The sequence below is a fragment of the Enhydra lutris genome, unplaced genomic scaffold (assembly GCF_002288905.1).
Source record: "Enhydra lutris kenyoni isolate GAN:26980312 unplaced genomic scaffold, ASM228890v2 scaffoldscaffold17, whole genome shotgun sequence".
Taxonomy (NCBI): Eukaryota; Metazoa; Chordata; class Mammalia; order Carnivora; family Mustelidae; genus Enhydra; species Enhydra lutris.
The window spans coordinates 46,699,496-46,721,586 of record NW_019154101.1 but is presented as its reverse complement, the minus strand read 5'-3'; the positions used below and the strand labels follow the sequence as shown (position 1 = coordinate 46,721,586).

General features: G+C 42.4%; 1 protein-coding gene across 2 annotated transcripts in view; it reads right to left on the bottom strand.

The window, feature by feature from the left end:
- LOC111147848 (branched chain keto acid dehydrogenase E1 subunit beta) overlaps positions 1-20,851 on the bottom strand; it is a 235,381-nt gene extending 214,530 nt beyond the window's left edge. For both annotated transcript variants that reach the window (XM_022504098.1, XM_022504099.1), the window contains exons 1-3: positions 20,590-20,851; positions 8,237-8,314; positions 6,533-6,601 (exon numbers count right to left, since the gene is read on the bottom strand). In XM_022504098.1, coding sequence (XP_022359806.1) covers positions 6,533-6,601; positions 8,237-8,314; positions 20,590-20,785 — 343 coding nt within the window. In that variant the 5' untranslated portion in view covers positions 20,786-20,851. The remainder of the gene's footprint in view (positions 1-6,532; positions 6,602-8,236; positions 8,315-20,589) is intronic.
- Positions 20,852-22,091: the final 1,240 nt, after the last annotated feature.

Here is a 22,091-nt window from a genome sequence, read left to right as displayed (position 1 = left end):
GTACATGCCCGTGAGGAACATCTAGTCCTTTCCTTGACTGATGAGGCCACGGAGGCCGAAAATCAAGTCCCAAATAGCGGCATATGACAGAGGAGAACATGTCTTCTCCACATGCCCGCCCTAGTTTTCCTTCCTGAAGCCAGTGTGCTAAAGTGCCTGGTTAAACAATTTCAATGATGTTTACATAAGAAAACAAATAAGCGGTTATATTTGTTTTCCCAAGCTGCTAGGACAGGCTGCAGTTGTGGTATAGAGGAACGAACACAGTAATGGAAAAATATCAAATCCCATGAAAAGGCAGATGCTTGGGCCCATAGACTAATTCAGCAAGTCCTCTGCTATTCCTTCTCACCTAAGTTTCTTCCAATAAGTGGACCAAAATAGAGTCTTATGAACCACAGCCCAGCAATGGCCACATCAGTACAGAAGAGCGTGAAACAAAAACACATGTTGAGGGGCGCCTGGGTGGCTCAGTTGGTTAGGGAACCGACTCTTGGTTTTGCCTCAAGTCATGATCTCAGGATCGTGGGATCGAGCCCATGTCAGGTTCCAAGCTTAGCAAAGAGTCTGCTGGGGTTTCTCGCTCTCTTTCTCTCTACCCCTCCCCACACTCACTCACTTACTCACTCACTATGTCTTTCTCTCTCTCTCTCTCTGTATCTCTCTCAAATGAATGGATAAATCTTTAAAAAAAAAATACACTTAACCCGACGTAAAAGTCTTACATGACTGAAACACACCCAGACAACACATTGAGAAGGACAATAATGAGGACAGGTTCCAAAGGAACGGTGGGATCTGTCTCATTATATAAATGAAAGAATGTGTGGTATTCAACATTAAATCACATACCCTAAAAAAAATCAACTACCATCTGAATTGCCCACTCCTACCCACGGCTTCCCTAGGACATACCTAGTTTCACCTGTTGCTCTGGGGCAAGGGAGCCCTTGCTTAAAAAGGCTAAAGCTGGTATTTGGAGTGCATGTGTCAGTGAGGTTAGACCATCTATTTTCAGTTTTCAAACCACCCTTACTATTTTGTGCCATCAAAGGATAGGGAAGGAGAACTGTGGTTTAAGGGGCTACACTCACTCTCACCCATCTGGATTACCCAGAATACAAAAGAGCTCTATATTTTTTTTTTAAGATTTTATTTATTTGACGCAGAGATCACAAGTAGGAAGAGAGGCAGGCAGGGTAGGGTGGGGGGAGGGGCGGTGGGCAGGCTCCCTGCAGAGCAGAGAGCCCAATGTGGAGCTGGATCCCAGGACCCTTATACCATGACCCAAGCCGAAGGCAGAGGCTTAACCCACTGAGCCGCCCAGGCACCCCTCTATCTTCTTTTTTTTAATAGCATGGTCCCTAATTACTCAGTTCCTTCTTTTTAATATCAAGTAGTATTCAGCATCACAACATTAGGTCAGTAACCAGCAATTCTTCAAATTCTCCCTTCTGATGGGATTCAAAAGGCTTCTCGGCCTTTGCAGAGTGTTGGTACTGCCAGCAAGGAGAGCCTCATTTCGAAGTGTAGGCTGCCACCTATTGACTGTGCCCCAGTCTCTCTCAACACTAGGCTCTTCCACAGAAAGCCAATCAATTCCTTGCAGGATGCTCTCTGCTATGTCATTTCATGCCATGTATTCAACTAGATCAATATAATCTTTCAAATACAAGTGCTTTTAACTTCAAAAAAAATACAAAACGGATAGGTTTCTGTACAGCTAAACATCCCTGGCCTGCACTCAAAAGGGCAGAGAACTATTTTTAAGACACATGCAATTTGTTTAAATATGGAAAAAGTTCTATTTGAATAGATGTCTCTTCACCACTTCCTTTATTCCTCAGTCCTGAAGACTGAAGCTCACTCCGTCTCATTAGAATTGATTTAACTGTTCATATTGATCAACCTGGAGTTATTCAAAACTTTGTAGTCCTAAAGCACTTGTAAAAAAAAAAAAAAAAAAATCACAGCAGCTGACAATAAAGCTAAAAGTTAGCCTTTAATTAGCTCAGCCCCCTGTCATAGAGATCTAAATCTGCAGGTGTCTCCTTTTTCTAAAGGGCAGAGGACTTTTTCAAGTGAGAGTTTCTTGTTGTTTTAAGAAAAAAAATCAGGGGCACCAGGCTATCTCAGTTACTGTCCTCCTTTGGCTTGGGTCATGATCCCAGGGTCCTGGAATCGAGCCCCACGTTGGGCTCCCTGTTCAGTGGGGAGTCTGCTTCTCCCTCTGCCTGCCACTCCCTCTGCTTGTACTCTCTTCTCTCTCTCTCTCCACCGTCAGATAAATAAATAAAGTCTTTAAAAAACTCAGACCAACAAAACATCATGAAAGGGAAATAAGGAAATCCCCTTTCTGAGGCAGTAGGCCATTGTCTTGGTGAGAGAGTGAAGGGTAAGTTCACTCAACAACATCCACTTCATAAGTATTGCCAGACACTGTATTAGGAGCCCAGGGTGCACAGATGACTTAAACATCTATTGCCTTCCAGAAGCTGTCTGGTGCAGAGATCTGGTGGGGAGACAATTACAATGCAGCCTGCACTATGTAAAAGGTATAAAATCTGAGCAGTGAAAACTACTGCCTGGGTCTGCTTGGGGGGTCAGGAAGAGCTTTATAGAGGAAGCTTCTGAAGGCAAAAGTGGAGCTTACCAGGAAATCTGATGAGAGAGAGAGCGCTAAATGGTGTGTGCAAAGGACGAGAGAATGGGGGGCAAAAGCAGAGGCTTAGGGAAAACATCTACCAGTTCAACATGGGTAAAGTATAAACTGAATGAGGTCAGGTAGGTAGGGAGAGGGCAGCTCTCAGAGTCTTTTCTATATCCTGCCAAGCAATGTGCCTTTTAGAAAGATCACACTGGTGGCAGGTGGGGACAGGAGGCAGGGGCATTGCTGAGAAGAGCCATGAAACTGTCCAAGCAAAGAAGATAAGGGTCTGCAGGCAGAGAGGCCACTTTAGAAAGAAACTGAGAAGATGAAATTGTAGGACTTGACCGGGGCTGAAGAACAAGAAAAGAGGACGAGACTCGGATCCCCCTAGTTTCTGGCTCAGGTAACCAACTGGGTAGTGGCATATTCACCATCACTAGTGGCATATTCACAGTCGGCCCTGTGGGTTTTCTGGGTGGAGATAATGCACTCCACGGAATTTGAAAATTGGTTTGGAAACCGTGCGTGTGAAGTGACGGGAACACCGAGGTGACGATGAGCCGTGGTAACACGAAGACACAGATGTGAAGCTCAAGTCGGTCGTCTACACTGGATTTGGCAATTCGCAAGTCACTGGAGTGTAAGCAGCAGGGGACGGGGATGAAATGCCCCAGGCAGAGCGGGTGCGATCACAAGAGCACCACTGGGGAGAATCTGGGCAGCAAGAGGGGAGGAAGAGAACCTGGGCAGGCAACAGAAGCCTCGCCGACCTCAACAAGCACTCAGCTCACTACCACACGGGGGCCAGCAGGACAGAAGAGTGAAGGCTAGAAACTGCTCAGCCACACAGCTACACCAGATGCAGACAAGACTAAGTTCGACCTCTGCTTTCCACTTCCACGTGTGAGGCGCTTGGAAGTAGCCACTCTGTCCAAGTCAAAAGCTGAACAGACTGAAAAGTCAACAACTCTTCCTGGACCCAAGAGAGAGGAGAGGACACACAGCAAACCGCTGTCCTCCTGGAGGCTGAAGAGACAGACAGATGGAGGAAGACAGACAATCTTGACTTAGCAGAGCAGAGGCTGAGGAGTAAAAATGACTGCCAGAGCCAGGGCCAGAGTAGGAAAACTTGAACTGTGATTGAGGAATGGCTGGAGGCTCTGTGTGGACAAGCCTCCAGGGAATCCAGTCCAACCTAAGGAGGCCTCCCCAATTTTGTGAGGCTTACCTCCAGGTGCTCCACCAGGTTCCTACGATAAACACATGAGAAAAATGCCCTCTTGCTTCCAGCTGGGGAAGTGCACAAGGAACCATTTTGAAATATGCCAGAGCATTCCCTTCTTAAAAAGGCCTGACATCAAGGGAAACCAGTTAACCAGAGCCTAATCTGCTGGGTATTTATTGTCAGACTGTAATTGACCTGGGGGAAGGAATATGCCCAACTCCAGTCAGCTCCAGGCCTCCTGTCCCACCTGAGAGAGAGGAAAACACGCCTGTGAAGTTCACAGTCCAGAGGCAGAGGCTCAATAAAGGACCAAGACCTAATGATGGGGTTACAGAATACGTCCCTTCCCCATACACCTCACCACCACATCCCTGAAGGCCTATTTACAGCAGTTCCTTTCACCCAGTGCATCATGTCCAGCTAGTGAGAGAAAATTACAGGGCATACTAAAAGGTAAAATCACAATTTGAAGAGCCAGAGCAAGCATCAGAACCAGACAGGGCAGATACTGCAATTACCAAACCAGGGATTTAAAACAACTATGATGAATATGCAAAGGGCGCCAATGGCAATAAAGCAGACAACATGCAAGAACAGGTGGGCAACATAAGCAGAGCTGAAAACCCTAAGAAGAAAACAAAAGTATAATTCTATTTTGTTTGTTTTTTAAGATTTTATTTATTTATTTGACAGAGAGAGAGGCATCGAGAGAGGGAACACAAGCAGCGGGAGTGGAAGAGGGAGAAGCAGGCTTCCCGCTGAGCAGGCAGCCCAATGTGGGGCTTGATCCCAGGACCCTGAGATCATGACCTGAGCCGAAGGCAGACGCTTAACGACTACCCAGGCACCCCTAATTCTATGTTTTAAACATTACTTAATATATGCGAACATACTCATATATTCAAATATGGTCTAGAAGCATGTACACCAAGAGGGGTACCATGGTTTTCTCTGGTTATCTCCGGAAATATGGACAATTTTATGTTTCTCCTTTCTGCTTTTCTATATTTTCCAAATTTTCTTTAATGCATATGCATTGCTTTTGAAATAAAAGGTGTAAAGGCTTTTAATTTTTTTTTTAAAGAGATAAAGTTTGTAGGCATCCAAATTAGCTGGAACTGAGACAGTGTGAGATAGTTGAGATTGAGGTACCTCAATCTCTGAAAAGCTGTTAGAAATAGGAGAAAGCAGAGGGACAGCTCTCAGAAAATCCACCTGCTATAAAGAGAAGAGACCTTCTCAGTAAGCAAGGTGGAACATGCCATGATGTCTTGGATTCAAGTATAACAGAACCTCAGAGAACAGTGGGAAAAGAAGGAACAACAGTTAGGGGAAAAAATTAGAACTGCTGACTGCACGCATGAGCTTTAGAGAGCAGTGGCAAAGGTAAAAAGAAAGGGAGACGTCAACTCCTCCCCCTGAACTTAACCACTTTGCTGACTTCCATTTGAGGTAAGACTGAGGGAAGAAACAAAAAGTCAAATCACCTCAAAGTCATCCCTAACAGTAAGGAGTTGAAATATATTCCTCACACAGCAAGTCAGGAGGGAGGATGCTGGGATCCGCCAAAGTGCACTCTGTTTGAAGTCTGAGTCAAATGAAATGAGTAAAAGCAACTGGCAGAAATCAATCCCATGCCAAGCAAAAGACAGAAATCAGCTGAGGTGAAACATGTGGAAGGATAATGGGATGGTAAAAATTTTTTTGAGTGGGGGATGGTAAATCACATGTGTCAACTTGGCTAGATGATGGTGCCCAGTTACTTGGTCAAAGACCAGTGTTGATATTGCTGTGAATGTGTTCTTCAGATGTGATTAACATTTAAATCACTAGATTGTCAGTAAAGCAGATAGCCCTTCACAATACAGATGATCTTCACCCAATCATTTGAAGGCCTTAGGAAAAAAGACAGGCTTCCCCAACGAGAAGAAATTCGGCCTGAAAACTGCAACAGAGAAACCCTGCCTGGGCTTCCAGCTTGCTTGCTGGCTTGCCCTACAGATTTCAGACTTGCCAGCCCCCTTATTATGTGAGCCAATTCCTTAAAAAGTAAATCTCTCTCTCTCTTTCTCAATATAGATATAGGTGTAGGCATTAGATACAGGTGTAGAAATAGAGAGATACATATAAAGACAAACAGAAATAGATACATATATAATACACACACATGTACACACACATACATAGATACAACACATCCCAATGCTTCTAATCTCTGGGGAGCCCAAATACGGGAAATAAAAGATGAACTCTATTAACAAAGACCGGTAGGGCAGAATCTTGAACTAGAGACACTGGAAGCAAAATTGTTGGCAGTAGTAAGAGATCAAAGCCTCCTAGATTTGAATGACATAATAAACTAATACATTTAATGAAAATGATTTTGGCATCTATAATATGTGTGATCTGAACCAGATCAGAGAGATACTGCAATTAGAACACATTCGGAGAAACCCAAGCCAAGGGATTCTGTAGATGGCTACGGAAATGGAAAACAAACCAACAAAAATAAAAACAAAAACCAACAACTATGCGTACAATAAGGATCCGGCAAACAGTGGAACAGGCATCTTTTGTATCTTCAAATTTTTGTATCTTCAAATATTTAAGGAAAAATTACCCAAGAATACTATGCACATAAAAAGACAGTGACTTACCATATTTGTCTCGTAAGCCGACAGTACATCTAAAGACTCCACCAAAAGCAACATCTTCACCAAATATTACTGAAAAACAATGTTTACAAAACATGTTTTATTTAATAACCCTTAAGTGATACTGACAATGAAAAATAGGTAATTTAAATGTTTACACCTTAAATCAGAAAACAGAAATGGATTAGAAGCTTAAATCAAGGTTTCTCAACTTCAACATTACTGACAGTTTGGACTGAATAATTCTTTCACTGTAGCAGCCTGTTCTGTGCATTGTAGACATCTCTGAGCAGCAACCCTGGCCTCTACCCAGTGGATGACAGTTGTCACCCACTACACACCCACACACACACACACACACAGAGTCATGACAGCCAAAAGTGTCTCCAGACTTTGTTAAACGTAAGAGGAAGACGGGGGATTAAGATCGCCCCAATTGATGAAGAAGCACTTATCTAAAATGTCATCTTGTTTCACCCAGGAAGAAAACAAAGCCCAGAGCAGTAGTAAAGTAACTTAACCAGTAGGACAGCAAGCGGCAGAACTGACTCACACTCCAGGCTCAAGTCCCCTGCCAGTGGTTCTCTTTCAAACATGGTCTACAATGAAAGGCAACAATCTGAAGGGCTGAAGGAAACGCATTCCAAGCTGAGAGAACAGTCACAAGTAAGAAAAGGACCTAAATGGTGTGAAAGGAGACAAGTATGGCGGCAGATAGTGAGCAAGGCCAACAACAATAAAAATGGGTGTTCACATAGCTGAATTTATTAACACCTAACCAGCTTTGTGGACCTTAGGAAATTCACCCTTCTTTACTCTTCAAGATCAATCATTCTCAGATGACATTCAAACAAAGCAAGATCTCATCATCCAATAGTATAGCTCTCACTTCCTCCTAACAAATTAACCCCTTCTTCACTTGACCTTAAAACTAGGGACCTTAAAACTTCTCAAGTGGAAGCCCAAGGCATACTAAATATATGTATTTATATATACCAATATATAAATATGCATAGGTTATAGTATATATTACATACTAATATATAAAAGTATATATATTCATACATACTAGCGCACGCACATATACACACACACTATATATTATAAAAGTATATATATTCATACATACTAGTGTGTGCGCACACATACACACACACTATATATATATATATATATGAAGTAAAGCCAACCAAATTGAGGAAACATATAGCAAAACAACTGTTTTTATACCAATAATTAAATTTGATAAGATAAAGTTATTTACAAATACTGAAGTTATTTCAAAAAAATCTTGTAAGTGGGATGGCTATCTCAAAGGAAAGCGTGGAACCAAATCTTCATTTCATAAACAGATTCATAAATCTGAATCAAGTGGTACTTCCTGTTTTTTTCCTATATGCTGGAGAAACAGAAGTACGTATTAGGTAGCAATCCAGAAAATATTAATATAATATCAGGACCACAAATACTATGGGTGAAAGTTGAGTTGATGATGTCAGATATACATGAGAACTAATTCATAATGAACTGATTTTTAAAAATGTGTTAATACCATAATCTGATTATTTGACCTTAATCATTTGACCAGATCATTTAAAAAATTTCAGGCAGACCTATGTTAACCACTGAGCTTCAGATACGGTATTTCCAGCAAATTTTCAATCTGAATTAACACAGGTACCACACTCACACACAAAGGAAGTTTACCTGCAGTAGGATCTTTAGCCAATGAGTTATCCAAGGCACTTGTTACTGCCTGGAAAAGATTCATTTTCTGAGTTTGCCCTGTAAAAATTTAAAAAAGGAAAAAAATTTAAGTAACATTTCCTACATTGTAAGATGTATAAAAAATAGCCAGTTTCTTAACAGTTGGTAACAACATGATTAAAATCAAAGAACAGAAGTATAGAATATCCTATGTGAATTTACTGGATGAGTCACAATGAGGCTGGTTTTGCAAAAAATACAAAAGCAATATAGAGTTCTGCACTTGATGATGAAGCAAAATTTACACTTACTAAACAACGAAAAAAAAAGTCTAAAAAAGGAAAAAGGAATTTCATCAAGTCCCCAAATGTGTATAGACAATAAATAAAAGTGATGGGAAGTTGGAAAAGGGAACCAGCCAGAGTGAAAGTGGTCTGGAAAGACATGGGGCAGGGGTGAAGGCTATCCTGATATAAAATGCGCAATGACCAGAGGCACACGTTAAATATGCCGGGAACAGCAAATGGTCATGGACCATAGAACAATGAGGGAGGAAGGCTAATGATAAATGTTAGCACTCAGAACTTGCTGGTGTTTGGAGAATACTACAATCCCAGGCATCGACACACCAGTCTCGGTCCTTCCACTGTCTTGCTGTCCAGCAGAATCTCTGAAAGCCAACTTCTGGCTCCCTTATTCGATTGATAGGAGGGTGAAATGAAATAATACATGGAAAACGCTCAGAACAGGACCTGACACAGTGCATGCTAAATAAGTAGGAGCTATTTACTATTAGACTCTGGACTTCACCCATGTCCTTCATCTTGACATTGGTATTATCCTGAATTGTATAAAAATTTATTTAATAAACTTCCAAGTGTTAGAATTCAGAAACAACATTACTTTAGAGTTTTCGGTCTTGGTGCTGTCCAGAGCCCACACATATCCCAGAACTTGAGATCAGCTCCTCTCCAAAAACACTCTTAAGGGCAGAGGAAAGCTTCTGCCTCAACAAAGGCCATCTTCACTTTAGTGCCTGATCTGTGCACTAGTGTTCACTTTAACCCACAGCCATGCTGGGAGCAAATCCCTTGAACACCTAATTACCCTTGACTACTGTCCCATCTAACCTCTGTTTTCCTCGGTAGCCTGGTGTCATCCCAAAAGCCACAGCCTGATTCACAGTATGGGTCACAGCAGTGGCTGCTGCCATCAACATTTTGGCTGTGAGACACACTGGCCACTCACCTTCTTCCTGGAGACCCATCCTCATCCCAAGCCGAGCCTGGATCCACAGCAGGCTCTGACCTATGAAACCATCCTCATCCATCATCCACTGTCACTCCACCTTCTAACTATTTACATGCTCTGACCCTTTTCACACTGCTGAATGCCCGGGGTTCAGGTCTTAGCAGTACCCACTCAGATCTGTCCTGCTGCCCTCTCTGCCAAAAATAAAGGCCTTTTCTACTCTTATTTTTGGTGGGGATAATAGGAATTCATTCAAGAAGTATTGTTATGCCATGAATGCCAAAGGGGACGCAATCACACCACACATCCATGATGACTTCATAATTTATTTTTCTTCAAGCTAAGGCTGTATTAATAGATACTTGCCTTAAATCCTTCTTTATTGTATAAAGCCTCTTGAAAAGTACTTACTGATGCCCAGCATCAGATGACAATGGTTTAGGGTAAATTCTTTTTTCCCACCACCGTGACATTCCCATATTTCCTCCTATTTCATACGTTTCCTAAAGCAAGACTTTTGTCTATTATGATGTTCATAGCTAAGAACCTAAGAAGGAGAAAAATGCCTAAACATCTAAAGTGGAATTTATTCCAAGTGTGCTGACCATCTGAATTAATCTGGAATGCCTCCAAGACATCTTATTCCATTGCTGTTCAATGAGTTTGAAGTACAAAAAAAGCAAAGACTTTATTAATAAAAATCATATCAAGTAAATCTGGAAAGTACTGCTTAATTACCCACAAGGAATCTATTCATCTTGTAGGAAAATAATTTATAAGTAAGGGTATTTAAAGGTTTTATTTCCATGTAAGCACAAAAATTTCCACTCCTGAATACTTTTTTTTCAACAGATTCAAAATTTTAGGGGTTTGGATTAACTTCTATGCTACTAGATGCTTTTAAAAGATTTAAATAATTGGGGCGCCTGGGTGGCTCAGTGGGTTAAGCCTCTGCCTTTAGCTCAAGTCATGATCTCAGGGTCCTGGGATCGAGCCCTGCATGATCTCAGGGTCCTGGGACAGAGCCCTGCATTGGGATCTCTGCTCAGCAGGGAGCTTGCTTCCCCCTCTCTCTCTGCCTGCCTCTCTGCCTACTTGTGCTCTCTCTCTCTCTGTCAAATAAATAAAATCTTCAAAAAATTTTTAAATAATTTTTAGTAGAGCAACAGCTTTCTTTTTTTTTTTTTTAATTCATTTGAGAAAGAGAGAGAGAGAATGAGAAAGAAAGAGAGCACAAGCAGCATTGGGGAGGGTCAGAGGGAGAAGCAAACTCCCCGCGGCGCAAGGAGCCCAATGCAGGACAGATGCCAGATGCGGGACTTGATCCCTGGACTCCAGATCATGACCTGAGCTGAAGGCAGTCCCTTAACAAACTGAGCCACCTAAGCACCCCACAGCAATAGCTATCTTTCAATTATTATTAAAGTTGCAGTGTGGTCTATGAATGGGTCAGGGGGGGAAAAAAAAAAAAATCACAAATTATTCACAGGTGAGATCACTTTAAATATTTGTTCACATTAGAATTACTTATTCTCCTACAGGTTATATTAAAGACCATTGATAAGATATGCCTACATTCTGTCATGATAAAGTATGTATCATCTGTAGTAAGTCTAACTAAGAACAGTAAGAAATTATTAAACACCGCTGCCAAATTATACAATTACCAGTATTAATAAATGGCTGCTAAATTTCAAAACCAGGCTGATAACTCTTATTTCCAAGATAAAAAGTTAAAACAAAACTAAAACGGACACAGCAGTGCAATTTCCCTAGTCAGGGATACCAGCTAATGGATACCCATTGGTACCCATTGCCGTGAGCCGATCACTTGAACTTGTCCTAAGTAGAGCATTGTGAAAAACCAGGTCATTATCACTGCTGCAAAGATAAAGCGGCATGTAAGGTAGTGTTGGTGGAATATAGGGAACACGATAGAGCAGAAGCCCCAAGAGGGCAGGGATTCTTACCTGCTTTTGATCAGAAGTATATGCTTAGTGCTTATAACAATGCCTGACATGGAGTAGGTGCTCAATAGCTATCTGCGGAATAAATGACTGAACAAGGAACCACAGGAGGCTAGTTCAATAAAGATAAAATATACAAAGTAAATTGTTCATCAACCACTTAAAGAAATACAGTAGGAAAAAAATCTTTACCGATGTTACAATTCAGTCAGACTGCAGGGGAGGGGGAAGGAAGCAGAAGTGACACTAAGGCGGAGTACGCAGTTACTGAGTAACTATTCAGTATCCAGTAGCACTAAGAGAGGAAGGGAGAAGTCTTCCCAGGACTAGAATATGGAGACAAAAGGAGCAAATGGGTGACCAAGTAGCAGTGCTTAGCAATAAACAAGGTCAACAGCAGGGCACGCAGACAGTAAGTAGGTCTATGGTTAGACCATGAATAAAAAGACACAGCTGTGACATGGAAAGTGAGGGTCTCCTTTCAGAAACCAAAGGATCTTCCAGCATATTCAGCACTGGCCTTCCTCTGAGCTGCCTCATCCTTGGGACACACCCGTACAGCACAGCATTTTCACGTGATATCCCTTAGAAAGCTCAGCACTGAGGGCCTCACCCAAACATGACAATCAGTATGCCTGTTGTAGCATGATGAATGCATGATTTTAGTGGCATAATCTGGCACTAACCATACTGTGAAATGGAAGGATGCCTAAGAAACTACCTATTTTCTCCCAACAAAACCTCTTCTACCCCTCCAGATGCTCCGTTCTCCAGGAATCCCTTTGTATGTGCCAGATGTGTATCTCTATCCCATTCCAATCCCTGTTACCGGGTTTCCCAACCTCTACCCCATAAAGTAAGTTTCATAGAGAATTCAAATATGAGGGACAGAACATTTTATATTAAAATGTAAATGAAGGATGAGGGGCACCTGAGTGGCTCAGTCAGTTAAGTGTCTGCCTTCAGCTCAGGTCCTGATCTCCAGGTCCTGGAATCGAGCCTTGCGTCAAGCTCCCTGCTCAGCGGGGTGTCTGCTTCTCCCTCTCACTCTCCCTCTGTGCTGTCTCACTCTCTCTCTCTCTCTCTCAAATAAATAAAATCTTAAAAAAATAAGTAAAATAAAATCGGGGCGCCTAGGTGGCTCAGTGGGTTAAAGCCTCTGCCTTCGGCTCAGATCATGATCCCAGGGCCCTGGGATCAAGCCCCGCATCGGGCTCTCTGCTAAGCAGGGAGCCTGCTTCCTCCTCTCTCTCTGCCTGCCTCTCTGCCTACTTGTGATCTCTGTGTGTCAAATAAATAAATAAAATCTTTTTTAAATAAATAAATAAATAAATAAAATATAAAGAAAGGATCCATAATCACAAATTGCCCTTTTTAAGGTGCCAGTAAAGAAGTGGGGGGGGGGGGGTGTGAGGAGACTGTTATCTGAGGCCAAAATTGGGAGGACCTAAGAAAGCCTTAAAGTTGAAGACATTATGGCTAGGAACCCTCAGAGCACCTGGTAACTTATGTCATGGTATGACGAGCTACAACTGTTTCCCTTCCTTTGGCCTTCCCTACTTGGTCTCTAAATGGTTTTAAATTTTTCTATATACTGGTGACTCCCAAATGTGTTTCTCCAATCCAGACCTCTCCTCTGACCTTCTGACTTAACACACACAGTCACCAGTTCCCCAGGTAGGTGTCAGGCTTTTCTAACTCAGTAAGCACGTAACTGAACTCAATGTCTGCTCCCAAAACCAGTCTTTTCCATCTTAGCAAACAGCACTATCCTCCACTCAAGTGTCCAAGCCATAAACTGAGGAAGCACCCTTGAATGTCTTCCTTTTTTTCATTTCTTGAATCCAACACTTCCAATCCTACTTCCAAAATAAAGCTTCTTCCAAAGATTTATACTTCAGATATATCTTTGAATATATATTACTTCCAAACTATAGCTTAAAATCTAGTACTACAATGTCTGAATTCCAGAACTCACCATTTCTTTCTTGTTCCTGAAAACCACCTCCTAATGTCCTGTCTTAGCCAGCTCTGGCTGCTATAACAAAACACCACAGACTGAGTGGCTTAAACAACAGAAACTCACTTCTCACTCTTCTGGAGGTTGGGAAGGAAGTCCAAGACCAAGTGAGTTTCTGATAAAGACCCTCTTCCTAGTTCGCAGAAGGCCATCTTCTTGCTGCATCCTCACATGGCAGAAAGAGAGATAATCTCTCTTGTGTCTCTTTTTATAAGGGTTTTAATCCCATTCATGAAGGCTCCAACCTCACAACCTAATTACCTCCAGTGACCTCCATCTCCAAGTACACACTGAGGATTAAGGCTTCAACACAGGACTCGGAGGACGGAGGAGACACAAACATTCAAAGAGTCCATAGTACCACCACCTCACTTCTACTCCTTCTTCCCTCATTCATCAGACCACTACTACACTAAAGTCCTATAAAGCAATGCATGTCATGTGACTCCTCTGCTCAAGATCCTTTTAGGTTCTCTGACTGAACCCAGAATAAAGCCCCACTCCATCATGTCCACAAAGGCCTACTTGATCTCCTATCTGCCCACCTCAAAAGTCCTATTGTGTATCACTCTCCCCAAGGCTCAGCACCTGACTCCTCTCTCAATTCCACCAAACCAAGCTCCTTGTTACATCAGGACCTTCATGCATGCTGGGTCTCTGCCTGGCACCCCCTTCACACTCCTTGGATACTCCTTCCTGATCCCTTAGAGCTTAGTTAAATGCTATCTCTTCTTAGGGGTCTCACTAGATCACTATTATTCTCTTTCCTAGCAGCTGAACATTTCTTACATGTCATTTATTGCAACTGGGATTGATTTAAGTATGCATTTGCTTGCTATTTTTTATCCATCTTCCACACTAGACTTCTAATTCCATGAGGACAGGTCCATACCCACATTTGTGTTTTGTGCTAAGCATCTAGCACAAAGTTTAGCAACCAGGAGAAAATTAAAATGCACCGAATGAATAAAGAAACCTACACATACACATAATGCCTAAAATCAGGGACAGGGAGAGGCCCAAATGTGTTCTTGGGGAGCAATACAGTGCAAATGTCAAAAAGTAGATGGGTGCCTGGGTTAAGGTGATTAAGCATTGGACTCTTGATTTTGGCTCAGGTCATGATCTCAGGGCTGTGAGACAGCTCCATGTCAGGCTCCATGCTCAGCGCAGTCTGCTTGTCCATCTTCCTCTGCTCCTCCCCACCCCCAACCTATAAAGAGGGTCTTTACCACTCTCTCTCAAATGAATAAATAAAATCTTAAAAAAAAAAAAAAAAAAGAAGTTTAACCTCTTTGCATCTAAATTTCTTTACAATAAAATGTGGATGACAGCAGGATCTCAACCCCAGCACTGTTACAAGAGGATTAAATGAATTGCTACATGTAAGGCACTCAGAATAGTGTCTGGTACCTGGTAAGTTCTGATAAAAGTGTCTGCCGTCATCATTATTACCATTCTTTGGAGTACCATGGATGGGCAATGATAAAGTCAGAATAAGGAAACACAGAGTAGGAAGAAAAAACAGGAAGGACATGATTTGGGGTGATTCTAAATAAGCCAGGGAAAAGACACATGGAGAGAATTACCTGGTCTCAAATGTTCCCAACTTTTGACATGGTTTTGTTGGTGCCAGACTAGTACTCAGAGGAGCCTACCTCATAATACTATATTCTGCCAACACTTCAAATGCTATGGAATAAATGTTTGTGTACTCCCCACATTCGTAAGTTGAGACATCCTTCATCCCCAATATGATGGTACTTAGAGATGGGGCTTCCGGAAAGGAACAGGTCATGGAGGTGGAGCCCTCCTGAATGGGATTCATGCTGTTATAGAAAGAGACCCTACAGAGCTCCCTTCCACCATGTGAGGTCACAGTGAGAAGACAACCAGCTAAGAACCAGGAAGCAGGGCCTCATCAGACACTGTATCTGTCAATTCCTTCATCTTGGACTTCCTGGCCTCTAAAACTGTGAGAAATAAATTATTCACAGTTATTTATAAGTCACCAGTCTATGGTATTTTTGTTATAGCAGCCCAAACATACTAAGACATCCAATCAACACATCCAAACCTCCATCATCTTCTCTCCAACAACATGCTTCTCTCTTCCAGCATTCCTCATTCGTATCAGTGATACCACCATTCTACCATCCTTTCAGACTCTCAGGCTAAAAATGTCAAGCAATCTTTGATATCCCCTCCCCTGGCCCCCACAGGCAAAACAGCACCAGCTCTAGTCAATTCCTTCAAAACACACAACCATCAAAAAATAAAAATAAAAAAAAAATAAAAAAATAAAAAAAACCAACACACAACCATCCCCACTGACATTCCCCAATTATATCCTCTCACATGGACAGTACAATATCCCTCTGACTAATCTCTCTGCATCCTTACTTTCCCTTCATTAATTCTACAAACTCTCCTCATAATATTACACAAGTACTTTGCAAATCACTCTCTTACCTACACAAGCGATGGCCCTCCACAGCCCACGGAATTTAACCTGAACCCGAATGTAATTACATACATAATGTAATGCACCCAGCACAGTGAAAGCTACATTGGATATAGTCAATCTTTTCTCTCCCCCAACCTCTCTTCTGACTTTCCACACTTATTTCCTACCCCTCCTCTTTTTTCCTCCAAACAAACTCACTCCTCCTCATCCCTCATAAAACCCTATGCTTTCTAGCCATTCTTTACTCATGTTGTTCCCTTCTCTACAAATTCTAACACTGGAAAGAAAACCTTCATCCCCACAGGAAAAGGACTCTTGGGTCTACCCTTGATTTCTGAGAGCTGTCTGCCTCCCCCAGTGCAACTGCAAAGGGTTTCCCAGGCACCACAGAACAAGCTGACCTCACGTTGGGGACTTCACCAATGCTTGCCCTTCCTCCGTCTAGGAAAACACTGTTCTACCTTGGAGGTAATTCCTTGGTCTTTCCTCACAGTGAAGCTTAAATGTCACCTCCTCAGAGTCGACCCAGACCATCACTCTATTTAAGCAGTCTCTTTCATGTGTCAAAATAACCAGAATTTTTAAAATTAAGCTATTTGTAACAGGCATGAAAGACAAAGAGTTACTATCTTCATTAATAACTTTACTATACAAAACATGAGCAGAAAAGTAGTGTGAGAGGCTTTGAAGATAGACCTATTTGGGTTCACATTCCGGCCCTGCTACTCCTCAGACTTGGACAGGCCACTAACAGCTCTGAGCTTCAATTTTCTCATCTATAAAATGAGCATAACACTCTCTAGGTCACAAGGTTACTGTGAGGATTATAGACTGATGTCGGACACACCTGGAATAGACAATATTTCAATATTCGATAATGTTAAATAGCATTCCTACTGAGAGACAAAATTACTAGGCATATCATTTTTTAAATATGCAAAGACAAGGAACATCCAATTCACAGGAGAAAATAAATCTCCTGTGAACACAGGAGGCAACAAATATCTGATAAATATACCTTAATAGAAGTAAAACAAGTACATAGTAAAACAAACTGCAATTAGCACAACATACCCAAGCACGCGGGCACACACAGGATTCTGATACCAACTGCAATGTGTGTATTCTTTTAAAACCCAACCAAGCAATTCTGCACCACCAGCTGGGTACCCCACAATGCAATTCTCACACCATCTGCCTGGAGCTGCTGTCAGATCCCACAGGTTAAAGGCTCAGTCCTTATAAGACTGTGCCCACCTCCCAGGTCAGAGGCCAGTCACAAGCCCAGACTGTCACCCGTGCTTTTGACTCACTGGCTATATATTAGAGGTCCCCTCATCCCATCTTTGAGCTCAATTAATTTGCAAGAATGGCTCACAGAACTCAGAGAAATATTTTACTTAAAAGATTACTGGTTTATTATAAAAGGACGTAACTCAGGAATAGCCAGAGGGAAGAGATGCACAGGGCAAGGTATGGGTAAAGGGCATAGAGCTACCATGGTCTCTGAGCATGCCACTACCCCTGAATCTCTACCTATTCACCAACCCAAATGCTCTCTGAACCCCATCCTTTTGGGTCTCATTACATAGGCATAACTGATTAAATTCATTCAACCTCCAGAACCTTTCCGCTCCACAGAGGTCGGGGTGGGACTGAAAGTACAGCCCTCTCATCACACAATTGATTCCTCTAGTCACCAGCTTCCCTTCTTGGATGAACTAGGAGATTTTAAACAGTTACCATCAGCGTAACAAGACACCTTTATTGCTCTCATCAAAGGAAATTTCAAAGGTTTAGGAGCTCTGTGCCAGGAAAAGGGGACAAAGACCAATAAGTACTTCTTATTATAAATCACAGTATCACAGCACAATTGTGATTTTATTGTGACACCCAATACTCACACTCTTATACATGCAGATGGAAGTATAAACTGTAATTTGAACTTTGTATTAAAAATTCATTAAGGGCGCCTGGGTGGCTCAGTGGGTTAAAGCCTCTGCCTTCGGCTCAGGTCATGATCCCAGGGTCCTGGGATCGAGGCCCACATCGGGCTCTCTGCTTGGCGGGGAGCCTGCATCCTCCTCTCTCTCTGCCTGCCTCTCTGCCTACTAGTGATCTCTCTCTCTGTCAAATAAATAAATAAAATCTTTGAAAAAAAAAAATCCATTAAACTATTCCTTTGAATCAGAAATCTCATCCCTAGGACTTTATTCTAAATAATCTCAGATACATAAAGGATACATGAAATGTTTCTCTCTGCATTATTTATAACAGTGCAAAAAAATAAAGCAAAAGCATAATGGTAATTATTAAAAGTTTCCAGTTACTGAGTGCTTCTTAGTAATCAAATTGGGTTAAGTATATTGCACACAACTGTCTATATTTAGTCTTCATAACAATCTTTGAAGTAGGTATTACTATAAAATCCTTATTTACAAAGAAACTGAGGCTTAGAGACAGTAAGTGAGTAATCCAGAGTCACAGGTAGCAGGGCCAAAACCAAACCTGGGACAATCCGATTCCAGTGCCAAGATCTTAACCACTGAACTAGAGGGTTTATACTCCATGGACCAGGTTGCCCCCCCCCTCCTTTTTTTTTTAATTTTATTTATTTATTTATTTATTTGAGAGAGAGAGAGAGAGAGAAAGAGAGCACACACAAGCAGGGGAAGCAGAAGAGGGAGAATAAGAAACAGGCGCTCTGCTGAGCGAGAGCGCAATGCAGGACTCAATCCCAGAACCCTGGGATCATGACCTGAGCTGAAGGCAGACACTTAACCAAGTGAGCATACCACCAAACATACCGCTTTCTAAAGAAGGCTATGAAAACTATGTAATCATATAGGAAAACGCTTCTGATTAAATAATGCTGATTATATCTGTGTTAAAGCTCCGGTTGCAGGAAAAATTTAATTCCACTGATTTGATCAATGGAGTAATTTAATTCCACTAAACTACAAGGAAAGACCTGGAAGGATACACACCAAAATGTTAGCAGTATTTACAAACAGTAGTGGATGGTGAGATTACTTTTTGTTACTTTTTTCTATTATCCAAATTATCTGTAACATGCACTTATTTTTATTTTCATAAGGACAAACAAACAAATGTGATTATCATTCTACCTGGGTTTTAGTAGTTTCACAATTATGAAAGGGGGCTGAGGAGATTAAGACGAACTGTATTCTATTTCTCAAGTATTGGGCTAAAGTTTCTTCGTTTTGAAGACAGAATTCAAGGTTCATCCTATTGGTGAGAAAAAACTGCTATTCACCTTTATGATATATACTGTTTTACAAAAGTGGCACACCTCTTAGTAAACCATATCTATACGCATTATACCACATTGTTTAGAATGGAAGCTCTAGAATCTAAATAATTAAAATCCAAAGCAGAAGCTATCACTAACTTCTCTGTGTAACCTTGGACAAACTCTCAAGACTTCAGTTAATATCACCTACCTCAAAGGTTGTCCTGAGCATCAAATGAAATAATGAATGTAAATTTTTCAGCACAGTCCCTGCCTATGGTAAGCACTGAATATATATTCATACCTATTATTCACAAGTAGAGACACCCTTCCAAAAATATCAGATCTAGGGACACCTGGGTGGCTCAGTTGGCTGGGCAACGGTCTTCAGCCCCAGGGTTCTGGGATCAAGTCCCATATCGGGCTCCTTGCTCGACTGGGAACCTGCTTCTCTCTCCACCTCTGCCTGCTTGTGCGTGCCCTCTCTCTCTCTCTCTCTCTAACAAATAAATAAATAAATAAAATCTTAAAAAAAAAATCAGATCTAGTACATAGGAAGTCATCAAAGAAAAGGTAAATGTTCTCTTACTGTTTCCATTGTTCTGATAATAGACACTAGATCTTTGAGAGATTACATATAACTTGCAGAAGAAATGGTAAAAGTCATGCAATTGTCATACCATGAGGAGTTTACTACATGTCCCTCCTACCAATGAGAATACTAGATGGACTCCTCTTCCCCCCTACCTTCATCAATTACCCCTCCTTAGCTAAGTGGCAGCCTACCCCAGTCCTGGGCTCAACCTGGGAGCCTGGAAACCTGGATTCTTTCCCATCTCCAGGAACAACCTGTTCTATGACCTTGGGAAAAATTAATTCAGTTACTTAGTCCTTCCACTTCCTCTTCCCTGCCAAAGCAAAAATAGTAATAGTAGCAGCAGTAGTAGTAGTAGAAGTAGTAAAGAAAAGGGGGGAAAAAATCTTTTAAATACCGGTGCCTGTAGTTAATGGCCCAGCTCCATACAAACTGGGACAACACCTAGGGCCAAGGCTGGGAAAGTAAGGATGGAGAACTGAGAAAAGTAGGTGTTCCCTGGGCACCACCCTTCCACCCTCTGCCCTTCCAGACTGCGGCATGCCCTCTCACCCATCTCGAGGGTTCTGAGAGGATGCCTCTCAAGGGTTGTACAGTCACAAAAATAGAGCGAGGAGGAAACCACAGTCAGTCCCTAAAGTAGGTAGGCTCCAGAAAGCAGGGCATGAATTACAACAAGATACAAGGAGATCAGCCTGCCGGCCGCTGTCCACACGAGCGGGACGGCAGTCCTTGCGAGGCCCCCACAGGCCTGGGAGTCTGGGTTGCACCAAGAGCAGACAGGGCAGCCCCCAGCTCACCATACTCCTGGGGCTCCGGGTCGGGCTGGAAAGTGAAGTGAGCCACATGCCTCCTCTGCGCCGCAAACCCAGTGGCCGAGTCGGGCTGCACCAAGACCCGCAGCAGCCCCGCGCCTCGAAGCCGACGCCACTGTCCTTCTGCCCCAGCCGCTCGCAGCCTCAACAGCCCGCCGGCAGCCGCCGCTAACGCCGCCATCCCCACTCGCAAAGCGGGTTTGCAAGCAACACCGCCGCACACTGCCGGCAGAAAGGGCGGAGCACCGAGACGACATCCATACTGGTAGGACCCAAGGGGAGGACTCATGAAGCGGACCAATCGGAGTTAGGAATTCGGGGGTGGGGAAGGAGACGAGAGGAGGCCAGAGGCCTTTGCCTGTAGTGCGCATGCGGAAGAGGAGCTGGGGCGGGGGCGAGCGAGCAGGTGAGCTCCAATGAAATTCTTCCCGGAGGTGGAGCCTCACCAAGTCACTGCAGGGTCCCAAGGCGCGCGGACGCGGGTCCGTAATGTTACAATCTAATCCCCGAGTTGCTCTTTACTGATGTCATTTGCATGGTTACCTCCTTTTTCATTTTGAGATTTATACTTTCTTTTAAAATGTAACCCTTTTTTATCCGCTCCTATTCTTGTGTATTAATTTATAAGTAAAAGATGGAAAGGGTTACAATTGGCATTGGTCGTTGGTTTGGGTTTTCAAAAAGCTGGGAATCACTGCTCACAGTTTGCGCTCTTTATTCAGAGCCTCTTTGAATGTTTACTAAGCATGTAAACATTTTTACTGCTTTTGTTTTTCAGGACTTAGAGGAGAGTTAGAAAGGTAAACTCAGATTTCATCCTGCAAATTCATTTAAAAGGAATTCAGATGCATTTTTGCCCAGGTGCCATAAAAAATGACCTGACCTGCTTACTATAGCTTAGAAACCCGGAGATTCCAATCGTTAACTTACGTTTATAATAATCAATTTCAAAAATTTTAGTTTTAAAAATCCAAATGCTTAAAAGGATAACTTCCCTGCTCATGAATTTAAAAAATGACAGTAAAATATGACAGACAAAAGTGGAAAGTGCTTCCATGAGATGAAGAGGAGAGGGGGGAAGGTCAGGCCCTAAACAGAATTGGGAGAGGAGTGAGAGAAAATGAAGAGAAGGAAGAGGGGGAAAAAATGTTCTTCTGTTACTCTTAGCCTCACAAACTATGTTTGCTTTTACAAGGGAGGCAAGGGAGGAGAGCGAAGAAATGGGATGAGGACAAAGGCCAGGCAATGCACCAACCTCCTATTTTCTGATTGGGACTGAGAGAGAGAAGTTTAAAACTGCTAAAGAGAGAACCAGAATTATATCCATCATCCCTACTCCTACACCAATATATCCATTATTCCTCTTCCTACTCTTAGACCCACGAGGGACTTGGTGCTGGGTGTGGAGCCTTGTTAAGATTCTCTCTCTCCCTTTCCCTCTACTCCTCCTCCCCTTCCCTCCCTCGCTAAATAATAACAATAATAAT